Source organism: Myiozetetes cayanensis, unplaced genomic scaffold (assembly GCF_022539395.1).
Source record: "Myiozetetes cayanensis isolate MyiCay16 unplaced genomic scaffold, myiCay2020 scf5-8, whole genome shotgun sequence".
NCBI lineage: Eukaryota > Metazoa > Chordata > Aves > Passeriformes > Tyrannidae > Myiozetetes > Myiozetetes cayanensis.
Genome location: NW_026087742.1, coordinates 46,843,563 through 46,855,606, shown reverse-complemented (window position 1 = coordinate 46,855,606; position 12,044 = coordinate 46,843,563). Strand labels below are relative to the sequence as shown.

The following is a 12,044-nucleotide window of genomic DNA, read 5'->3' as shown; positions in this document are numbered from 1 at the left end:
GCATATTTAAAGGCACTATTAAAGACAATACATAGGACTCATCAGCTGGATCCGTTTATATTGTAGAATATCATATATTATAGTAAGACAGTAAATTAACATATACAAGTTCCTATATGGATTAAAAGTGGCTAAGGAAAAGTCATGTCTGCTATCATCAATGATGCAGGATAATGTGGATAATGGAAGGAGGATGGATGAATAAGAATCAGAGCAACGTTCATTTCTGAGGATCAGAAAAGACAGTTTATTTGTTAATAGGTCTTGCATGTATATTCCTCTCATATCTATCTTCCAAACTGTTTCCTGTTATACAACAGCTTACCTTATTCATATCCTGAACTCACGGCCTCTTGCACTTTCATTTAAATGGAAATTATGATCCAATTACACTCTGCACCTGTATTCTCATGTTTAATGCTGACTGAACTCAAGTCACAGGGCTGAAATGGTATTTACGATCCAGCCTGCAATCTAGTAATGTCTCAGAAGTATCATACAGCTGAGTTTGGTCAGCTTCTGCTAATGGCATCAAAGTAGATAAAATCCAGATGCAGGATCAGATAGCAAAGGATAGTGGCAACAGGCACTGTGTTACAGAGATTTGATTTGATTTGATTTTCTGATAAACCCCAAATCCTGTCAACTAGTATTACTGACAGAGATTGTCCTCATAAGGTAAAGTCAAGACACTCTGAGGAATTTCCACTTTAAATTTCTCTAAATTTCTCCTGCTTCTTAGTATGGAGAAATAGACACTGGGGAGAGAGAGTAATAGTTTTCAAAGAACTACAAAGATAAGAAGACCCCACAACCACTTCAGAAGGAAGAGGAAGTAAATTTCAACAAAGGGGATTAGCCAAACACTAGGGAAAACTTTAAACTGGAAAGAAGATAATGCATTGGAGCAATCCTGCTTTCAGAGGCTCCAGGACCTCATATTGAAGGTTTTTATAAATAGTTTTTCATGAACAGGTTAAATAAGCATGTATCAGAAGGAATCCCATCCCGGCACAAGAGAAGGGATCATATGACCCCCAAGTAATTACTTAACTTAAGCCCTTATGATTATTTTAAAAAAATCTCTGCAGATTTGCAGGTTGTTAAACAGCTGCTATGTTTCACTGTGAAAATTACTGATTTTCAGTTGTCTCTGAACTTGCTGCTGTTTAAATGTGCGTTGTTAAAACCTCAAAGCTTTTCCAGGCTACCAAGAAGTGTCCTGTAGAAGTAATTATTATCTCTGTCTTGTGGCATCGTACTCTTCTTCCAACTTTTCTCTTGCTTTTCCCTCCTCTATTATAATTTTTCTCAGGGTCATGCTGAGGTGGGCAGTAACTGGGAAGAAAAAGGTATTAGAAATGTTGTCTCCGAGGAGGTGTATACCAGGGTTTCAGAGAATCAAGGTCTCTGCTGGCACATTTGAACATTGCCCAGGCTTTCAGAGCACAACATGGTAGGGGAATGTCAAATCCAGATTGAACGATGGGCCCTTCATGATGGAGGAAAATGTCCCATTATCTTCTGCAGGGCAAAAGCAAAGACTTTTGAGGCATCTATGAGGTGGAGGAAGATAAAAAGGAGTAAAATGAGAATTATTTTTTTATTTTCTCCTTCTTTGGCAATGACCTCCTAAACAACCTTTGTGCAAGTCTCAGACTCCCCACTCAGCCTTGCTGCAGGATAAAAAGACACACCTCAAAGAGTGCTGTTAGAACTTTGTAGTATCAGGTCAAAATGTTTTTAATTTGTGATATTTCTTTCTGGGAAAAAAAAAAATCTTATTGGTGACTACAGTAAAAGGAAAGCAAAGAAAGTTCATACTTTACCTGAAGCATCAGGATGATAGAGGCTGGGAGCATTTGTTATTTCTCCTTGCTGATGGAGACAGCTACCTGAGGATCTTTGACTCGCAATGAGAATCCTGCTCTTTGCAGATGGTAACCTGGACACTGCACCCAGTCCTAACTGTGGCTTGAGTATCATGGCAGATCGATAAAAACTTGGTGGGACCTCATAGTGAGTATATGGTGGAGGGCAAAACTCATCTTTCGCAGGCCTTTCCCCAACCTACAGAAAAATCATTAACACAGATATTATGCAATAAATCGATATACCCAGATAATGTGGAGCTCTAAATTGCTTATACGGGCTAAATTTCCCTCCTTGTGAATCCGGGGTCCACAGCACTCCAAACTTCCAAAAAGTGATGGTCTTACTATATGAATTGCGCTCCAAAAATACCTACCTTACACACTCAATATACAACTAAACCCGAATAAATATCTCTTTCCCAAAAGAAAATAGATTAAATGGAAGATCTTCAATTAGTGCAAATGATGTTAGTGTTAAGTCACGAAAGGTTATATTAGTTACAGAGGTAGATACACTGAGAGACTGTGTAAGTGGAGTTTTTATTAGAAGTTACTTAAAATATCCTTACTGGGACACAATTCCAGGAGAAGTTGGTTTTAACTTAGCTAGCTAAAAATAAAGCTGGAGGTATTTAAGCTCATTCTATAAAATCAGAGAAATTGTATTGCTAACATTTCTATGAGAAAAAAAGAACTGTCTATATGTTCTTACTGCCAAATGTTCATTGTATTATGTGCCCCTGTAGAAAAAAAAAACAAAACATAACAATTTGCAGATGTGAAACATTTACAATTTATCCCAAATTGATGCTTCTTTTTTAAAATCAGTGACAAATCTCTCAGTATTTTAATGGGCATTTACTGTGAGGACAGCACAGTAAGTCCCAAGCTGGAAGTATTCCCAGCAAACTGGCTCATAGCAGTGAACTTGCAGCCGAGGAATGACCTGGTTCTTCAATTCAGCCCTTGCATCCTTCTGCACTCAAGCTGGTCTCTGACTCCCACTTTGCTGTGCTGCTTCGTGACTCAGGGCAACAGCACAGAACAATGTCAGTAGTTTTCATCTCTCACATTTGCAAAGAACCATTTGCTCTTCTGAGCAGAGTCCAACTTCTCTACCATTTTCTTATACAATGCGATATCATCATAATGTAGAAAGGGACCATGAATACTTTTTCAGTCACCCATTTAGGTCATGGGGACAAAAAAAAAAAAAAAAAAAGCCATAGGAAATAGGAAATCTGAACTAAATTTGTTTAAAAATTAATCAAAAAGTGCCACAGGCTACCTAGGAAAAACTGTAACTGCCAGTTAATTAACTCTGCTGTAAGTTATGATGCATATAATATGCCAAATCAATTTCTATTTAGCAATTATAAGCATTAGAATATGCACTTCAACATTGCCTATAAAAGCTTTGATCCTAACTCCTTCAAGAGCTTTAATCCTAATTTAGCAAATCTTTAATATGCTAAGAGACAAGACTGGCCTTAAACTATTAAATATAGATTTTTTGAGGCCTCTGCACAGGAACTAGGAGGGTAGATGCAACAAATACTGAGCTTTGTATTTTTGCTCTATATTTTTTCCTCTGCTTGCAGTCCTATTTCCTGCCATTTGATCTTCCTGTTTCCTTTTTATTATACTCCTATGACCTATTTCCACAAGTTAGGATGTAGTTTTTTACTGTACATATGATTCTTTAGGCTTGGACTGCAGATGTTTGGCTTCTTATTTTCAACTTCTAGATATGAGATTGTTTTTCTGGATAAGCCTTAGTTATCTTCTCTCTCTTTGCTAAATTTATTTCCAGCAGATTACACTATGCATGCTATCATTTAATATTTAACTGGCAGTGAAAACACCAATGCCAAGTACTTCAGTATAAGGAAAAGAGAAAATCTTTAAATATAGAAACCATTCCTTTTTTTATAAACTGAGTCTGTTTATTTAAATCTTCTGTTACGCCTTTTTTTTTTTTTTTACTTTATTGACAGTATGCTAGGAGAAACACAGAAGAGAAACAAACATGGACACAAAAACAATGAATCACAATTATAAAACATCTTCTCAAGCTGAGAGAAGTAAGAAGGATTCAGAACAGAATCATTTAGGTTGGAAAAGATCCTTAAGATAATCAAGTCCAGATGAATTTAGTCAAATATCTCTCAAGAATGAGATGTTCTTTTTTGAAGAACCCAGTTTTGAGGGACACAAACTTGCTATGAAGACACACTATCTTATCTATTTATCTGTGAGTACACCAAGTGTAAAATTCAACTGGTTTCAACAGAATTGTATAAAATTATTGCCATTTTAAAGCTCTTCAGAAAGATATGGATTAATATGAGACTTGTTAGTATCCTGTACTAGATTTTGTACAGGGACTTTTAAAGAAAAGATCTGTTCCAGCCTGTTCCCTAAGAAGGTCAGTCAAGAGTTTTCTTGTGTGTGGTTGTCAGCTCATTCCCCACACACCCGATATAATGAATTGGTTAGAAAGAGATAGGAAGTCTGCAGCAAATACGTAGAGCATACAGGAATTTCCCCAGGCTGGGTAGTCCCAGGCAGAGCTGGCAGCATGGCCAGCAGGTACGGATGCCCAACACCTTACTTCATGTTACTTTGTTTATGACACTGTCAAACATTAATGCCTCAAGCAAGAATTTGCTTGTCAAATGCCTGCTTTAGGCAACTCTTCAGGAAAAGAGTTGGCAACATTGGTTCGACAATTCAGATAATGAGATTAAGGGCAGAAATTGTTGGTTGAACTATATAAAACCAACTCCTCTGCTCCTTTTTCCTTGGCAGAGCCTTCGTTTCAACAGAGTTTAATCTATGCTCTCTGGAGCAGAAAGATGTCTGTGCTGGGGAATGTACTCAAAGAGGTGGTTGAATGGGGCAGGAGCAGCCTTGGTGAGGCAGACAGGAGAGCTGGTGATCAGCAGACCTTCTTATAGACCCTCACCAGAACAAAGGCTTTTGGCAGCAGCTATAAAGTAGTGAATAAAGCGAGCCAGCGACCACTCTGACAGAGCATGGACTATATCCGTGTGGGTAAATCTCACTCTGCAGACCAGGCTGATCCATGCTGGTTTGTGGGAGCAGCCTCTGGGTAAGCACATGCTGGTAGAGCTGGGGAGTGTGTTCCCAGTCCAGCAGTACAGCCAAACTTGCATGAGCCTTGGAGGCCATGTCATTCCACTGTTCAGTTCACTAGCACAGGTACAGACTTTGCGTCCCATGATTTGCTCTGTTACTTCCCTTGGAGGCAACTGGGAACACAAAGTGACCACAAATACCCATTGGTGCTGACTAAAAGAGGACAAGGTCCATGATGAGATGGGGAGCCCACATTATGATGAGGCATTTGGAGAGCAGTGATCTGCCCTGGACAACGACTGGTTTTCTCAAGCATTTTGCATTTCACCTTGAGAGGTGGGGTTTTTTGTTGTTCTTTGTGGTTGGTTGTTTTTGGGTTTTTTGTTTGCTTATTGTTTTGGGGTTTTTGTTTGGTTTTGTTTGTTTTGTTTTGTTTGGGGTTTTTTGGGGGGGAGGGGTTGTTTGTATTTTTTATGAAGACAGGCCTGAAAGATCTACCTACACACCATGCCAAGGTTTCAAAGAAAAGCACTGGAGGTGCTGCCAGTGCCATAGGCAAGTCTCTGCCTATTTAACCCTAACTCAGTTCCTCTATGGGCCCAGTCTCTCAGCACAGCTGGACTGCCCTCATGGCTGAATTAGGATTTTTGTCTGAGTGCCCTAAGTGGGCTTTGGCATAGGAGGCTCAAGAACCCCTACAGTTCCCCCACTGCACAGAGGCAGCCCTCAAGTCTTTCTCCAGGCCTTTTCTTAGAGTCTCCTGTCCAAGACCACTTTCCTATTTCTTCTAGTTCCTAGCACCTGGAGGGATATTTTATTGTTCTTACCATTTAGTTAGCTGAAGGGTGCTAGAGATTACAGGTCTAACTGATAGCAGCTATTAACCCTATCAAAGCTATGTAAAGAGCTACAAAATGCTAGTCAAAAGATCTCCAAAGCTCAAACCGGATGTGCAAACTGGTCAATCTGGGATTTTTTCTCTCACCAAGACAGTAGCTGTCCTGATACAGTCTCCTTGTCTTCAAAACCTCTGAGTTTTCAACACTCTCCTTCATCACAATGATTTTGATCTCAATCCATCCTAATTGGTTTCTTTTGGATTACACATCACTCATCTGCTACAAACTCATATTGTGCACAGCTGCTCTTCTAAGCACCTGTTCACCTCCATGGATGGATCATTTTCCTTTCTCTTGATCCATACTGAGTCAAATCAGTTCCCTTTGCATTCCCCTTACTGGAAACACAGTTAGGTTATTGCTTTTAGGGTGGCAGCTCAAGAGAGTAAATTCCACCTTCTGTTATCAGCTCCTGACTCCCAGGCTAATTCAAACTCATAACACAAACTACACTTTGACTGAGTTTTCCTTCCTAGCCTCTCCTCCAGTCAATCCAGATTCTCAAGCTGCTTCAAACAGCTTGCTTAGGTTAGATTTTCCCTTGTTGAAATACCCACAAAAAGTCCTATTTCTTGGAGGATGGTTTGGATCTTCTCCAGCCCATAAGTGTTCTACTTCTAACCCTAGTCTAGAGAAAACCATGCTGCAGACTTGCCACAACCTGAGTCTTTCTCCAACTAAAAACATTCCTCAGTAGTGCACAGAAATCTGTCCTTTCCTCACAGATGTCTGCTGATCCTGCCTGATTATCTGAAACCCCACTGTCATAGACACCTGTGGTCTTCAGAGGGTCATGTGACCCTAAAAACAGCAAAACAGCTACACAGTCTGGGTTATTTTGGCTTTATTTTCCACTGACATGCATTAAACAGTAGTAACTCAGTAATTTCCCCTCACCTTACAAGGTGATTGTGAAGATATACTGATAATGGTGGGCACAGACAAACACTGAATGACTTTAGTAATTCCTCCTCTGGACACAAAATATAAGGGACAGAACTGGAAACGGAAGTTAGAGGGAAAAGGACAGTGGGCACTGTCCTTTCTGTGTTTGGGAAAATAACTATAGTCCTTGGTCACTTCAGTAGGTTGCCTGTTAAGATGCCATAAGGGTCAATCTACACTCACACACAGTATCTTAATTTGGATATTTGCCAACTTTTGGTTGTCAACACTGTCTCCAAATTTGTTATTTCTTGTTATTCCTTTGATCAATAGTGTATGTAGAATGAGGCAGGCAATAAAATAGCCTTAATAACACTATGAGTTATCGAACAAAAAACCAAAACCTTTTTTTAAAGACTTGTTCAAATTAAAACCACTTGTGTTATCTTTGGTATTTATGTGGAAAGCTTGGTTGTTGAGCTACCACAGGTCCCAAGCAGTAGATGCAAAGGCATGTGCCAGACATTAATGTAGTTTCCTCTTCCCTGTCCTTTCTCCACCCATGATGCAGGTTCATCCTTCCTCCCCTATGCTCACCCCTCAGCAGGGATTTCAGGAAACCAAAACTCCTGCCCAACTTAGCAAGGCAGAAACATAATGAGGTTTCAGGAGCCAGAGGGATTTTCATCACCTTTTGGCTGCTCAAGATGGCTTTCTGGGGAAAGGAGAAATCTTATTTGAGGTTCAGGTCAATATAAGAGACAGCACTGAAATGAGTCAAAAGTAAACCTTTTTCTAAATGATATACATAATCTAAAAAGAGCTCTGATAGTTCCTGGGTTTCAATACAGCTAAACAGAAGGGAATTAGTTTAGACCTCTAGTGTTCTGTCTACAAAAACCTGCCAACTTTCCCACTCAGAAGAAGTCTCTGTGGGCAAATTACAATAATTTCCCAAAGCTATTCTTTAGGGAAAAAAAAAAGGAAATTCCATTTATCCAATTCAGCATGTCTTTTGCTTTCTAAACATCTTATTTATAATACTAGCAAGTGACCAATTTGCTGGAAAATAGATGAGGAACACAGTGACAACTTCCAGTCACAGCTAAGACATTGCAACAGGGTCTGTGCCAGAAACAGTAAAGTTTGTTTCTAATGATCACATATTGCCCTGATTTAGGATTTACTTCTTATTTGAGGCTTGATAACCAACTTCTGGCAGCAAAAAGTAAGCAAATTATTACCACCTGGCGTACAAAAGCAGCTGTCAAAGCTGCAGAAACTTACCTCCTGCAGAAACTTCTCACTCACTGGACCGAAGTGATGACCTGGGGGTCTAATTCCTGACACCACGAGTCCAGAACCAAAGAGTCTTGGCTTCTGGAGGTCAGGTTTAAATTTGTCATACAGGATGCTGGTGGGCTTTGCCTCCCCTCCGTTGGATGCCTTCTGCTCCGCAGAGATGGGCATGCTGCACGCTGGGCTACCGAAGGGTAGCCCTGCCGGTGCAAACAAGGGGTCCAGCTGCTCTATCGAACGAGGGTTTCTCCTAATGTACGTGATGATTTTAGGTCTCACGGGTTTGGGCCGGGGTATGGCAGGTTTGATCTCCACATTTTCTTCCAGCTTTTCACTGCAGTCACTGTCTGCACCCGCCTTATCTGTGGGAGAGCCCTTTGGGTGGACCAGGATAGGTTTTGGGATGGAGCTGCTGCAAGCAGTCTTGATAGGCACTTTAGGGGATATGTTTAACAACTGTGTGCTGTCAATGGGAGGTAGGACTGACAGTTTGTCATCAGGAAGGGCATAAAGGTCCCTCAGATTACTGTTTGATAGCGTGGGCTGACTGTTAACATCCAGCGTTGCCACTGGGCGCACGGGAGTTGGGACACATAAAAAGACATCAGCCTTTGTTGAAACATTACAGCTCTCTGGTACTTCCTCTGCAGGATGTTTCTGTGCATTAGCTGCTTTTTTACTTGAAACTGGAACACTTGAGGTTTCCACATCACTGTTGTGGCTGTCAGGTTGTTGGTTTGACGCTGTCTCTGCACTGCACACTCTGTGATGATCAGAGAGATCAGAAGCAGGCACAACGGCATCCTCAGTGCTTTCTTTGACTAGCATCAGTTTATTCTCATTAACTTTCAAGGCTTTGCTGTCAGGTGGATTAATGTTATGTATAAGAGATATCTGTTCAGCAACTGTTTCAGCGCAGCCTGCGTCAACTTCATGCAAATTTTCATTTTTTCTAGGTGTCACTTTGATACTGGGTTTACTACCACAGGTAAGTGGAAATATTGTTTCCACTTCTTCATCAGTAAAATCTTCCTCACCAACCTGGCTAGTTGCCCTATTGTCACTGTCATTGCTTCCTCTCCTTTTCCCACTGATAGTGACATTACCACTTCGCAATTTGTCATCAGGGTAAGTTACCACCTGGCTTGACAATGGGTCCTCTGCTTTATTACACGTGTCTTCAAAATGAGATGCTTGAAATTTTGATGTGTCAGACCCAGAGCCTTTCTGTTCCTGCACTGCTGTATTTTTATCTCTTTGACACCCCAGGAACTCTACCAGCATAATTTTCTCTATCTTTTGTGGACACGTATTTTTATATTGTAAAGATGGTGCAGTTTTAAGCTCCAGTTTTTTACTTTTATCACCCTGACCTAATTGTGCTTCTGATTTACAAACAATTTCATTGAGCTTAACAGCTGAATGTTGAGAATGAGAAGTATGCAGTGTGCTTTCAATGTTAACATTTGGTACATTTTCTGGTTTACTTATTTTCTTGTTCCCTGAGGTAGATGGTTTGGAATAAAATACAGTATTTTCCTCTGAGGTATTGTCAAGTGGATGAAACATCATCCCAAGAAAATGATCCGTGGATGTTTTCTGTGATTTCTCTGTATTTCCTATCAAATGGTGAGATGTGTCGATGGAGTCCAACGATGCAGAAAGCAGACGTTTACACGACACACGGCCAACGCAGTCTTTTGTAAATGTTTCGGGCTGAGGAGAGAATTTACTTGGTCTTCCCAAAGAGAGCCTTTTTATTCTCTCCACCTCCACAGTCCTGGGCATTTTTCCCTTAGAAAAGTTCTGGGGGAAGTCAACATCACCTTTGGAAATAACCTCCAGGTTGGCATCATTTGTGCTACTTTTTAAATTGGACAGACTTTGACCTCGGCTAATCCTGATATGCCTTGATATATCCTTAACTTCGCTGGTCCTACAATCTTTTCCCATTTCCTTGCTTGTGGTGGAGGGCAGTTTACTTTCCTGTACACTGGTGTGACAGGTCCGTGAGTCTTTGAAGGTCAGAAGTTTATTCTGCTCTGTATGCAGATGAGTAACCTTCTCTGTTCCTCCAGAATATATATTCCCACTTTCATCTGTCAAATTGTGTTTCTTAACATCTTCATCAGTGACTTTAACTTTTGTTACAATTTGGTTGGCATTCGTATCCCCCACACTCACTATGCTTTCATTATTATTTCTTATTTCACTGTGGTTGTCCTGAAGCTGGGCATAACATGACTTGTTTGGAATTAATGGACCACTCATTTTGAAGCTTCAAGTGGCTGCTCTTTTTTTGGCAGTCCTAATTAATAAGAAAGTTCTTTATTCTCTATCAGGTTAACTGTTATGCATGCTTCAGTTATGTATTTAAACTAGAAACTAATCAGTAGAAAATTCATTGTCAGAAGGCTTGAAGTCTCTTGTCTGAGTCACATTTTTGTGCTGCTCAGTTGTCTACTCTGCAGCTTCCGGACACAGGTAATCTTTATGATGTGCAGTAAAGAGGTTCAACGAAAGCAAAATAGATCTGCCAACTTCCTTCTGAATGACAGCCAGTTAATCCAGCCAACCTATGAGGAAAAAAAAACAACAACAATAAAACACAAATAAAACAAAAAACCCAAAGAGACAACATTACACTGATGTCAGGAATCATGCTAACTAAATCTAAGTTAAAATCAACAGCATTCCCAGGCACATCCCCAGGACAAAGTGTTTTCAAATACTTTAGATGCTGTTTCAGTCACATCTTTGCTCCCAGCAAAGATTTTTAGTCTAGCACAGATCTTTAACTTGAGAAGTTACACAGCAAAAAACTTTCCTGGTTAGAAGAGTGGTTGCTACTGTTTTTAAGATACATAGATTTACAAGTGGAAATAGGCATAGATAGCCACGTAAGGGTGGGACCCAACCTTGAGCTTCTAAACATTTTCATACTGCTTCAACAATGTCTTTATTACACCAAGAGTGGCTACTGAAGCATTTAAAGCCCCACTGCATATATTAGCCATAAATAATAAAATTCCAGGTTATGGAATTAGGAGAAATGTATGGGTTTATCTCCTTGCCTTGTAGAAATCACTGCCATAATTGTGCTGACACCCCATACCCTTTGACATTTCTTAGCCAGATCTATAGATTCCAAGAAAGTAAAAACTACGGTGGGAGGCCTGCAAAGAAAAAAAATGTATTTTTTCTGGGACAAATGTATCTATGTATTTTCAAATAGAGAGGATTTTACACCAGTCCCAATACAGTGCATCTCCTCTTGGCTCCCTCCCACATACAGCTTTGGGAGCCCAGATTTTGTACTCTATCATCTCCAACAAGATGAAGATGAGATTTCTCTATTCCATGCCTGAATTCACTCTCTGAGATATTTCTTATACTCTGCATGTTCATACCCTTCATCATAAAGAAATGTGGACACTGGTAATTGGAACATGCCCCAGCAGTTCCCAGAAGGGAGAATTCAAACCACCTATGATACTCCCAGCTGAGCTGGGTTTCTAACCAGGGGCTCACAGGGGCACTAACTGGAAGTGCTGATTAAGGCCACTGCTCTGTCTGTGGCATCTGGGTGCATGTCTGAGCCCCCCTTTCTAACATCTGCTATGAGCAGGTCCTCACAGCCTTTGCATTCAGTTCAGCTGTGCTCACATCTGGCTCTGAGCTCAATCCAGTTTCTTTATCAGGTGCACACATGCTTGTGGAGTCTGGCTTCAGGCTTCTGGCACAGTTTCAGCTCTCCAGCAAACAATAACTAAATAAATTAATTTATGAAACAGAGCACAGTATTAAGAATTTCACTTCAAAACCACACAATTATAGGTCTCTTTCACAAAACATTGTAAAGTAAGACTTTTAAACTACTTCTCCATTTGGTCTTATTCTCAGAGAAAAAGAATTGAATATTTATTAAATTAAATATATGCATTATGGAGATTTTGGTTCATTTCTCATTGTTCCTTTTTTTTCC

The 12,044-nt window shown here is 40.2% G+C and overlaps 1 protein-coding gene across 7 annotated transcripts in view; it reads right to left on the bottom strand.

Moving 5' to 3' along the window:
- MTUS2 (microtubule associated scaffold protein 2) overlaps nucleotides 1-12,044 on the bottom strand; it is a 283,058-nt gene that overhangs the window by 164,523 nt on the left and 106,491 nt on the right. For all 7 annotated transcript variants that reach the window (XM_050331271.1, XM_050331272.1, XM_050331269.1 and 4 more), the window contains 2 exons: nucleotides 8,048-10,635; nucleotides 1,830-2,070 (listed from right to left, as the gene is read on the bottom strand). In XM_050331271.1, coding sequence (XP_050187228.1) covers nucleotides 1,830-2,070; nucleotides 8,048-10,330 — 2,524 coding nt within the window. In that variant the 5' untranslated portion in view covers nucleotides 10,331-10,635. The remainder of the gene's footprint in view (nucleotides 1-1,829; nucleotides 2,071-8,047; nucleotides 10,636-12,044) is intronic.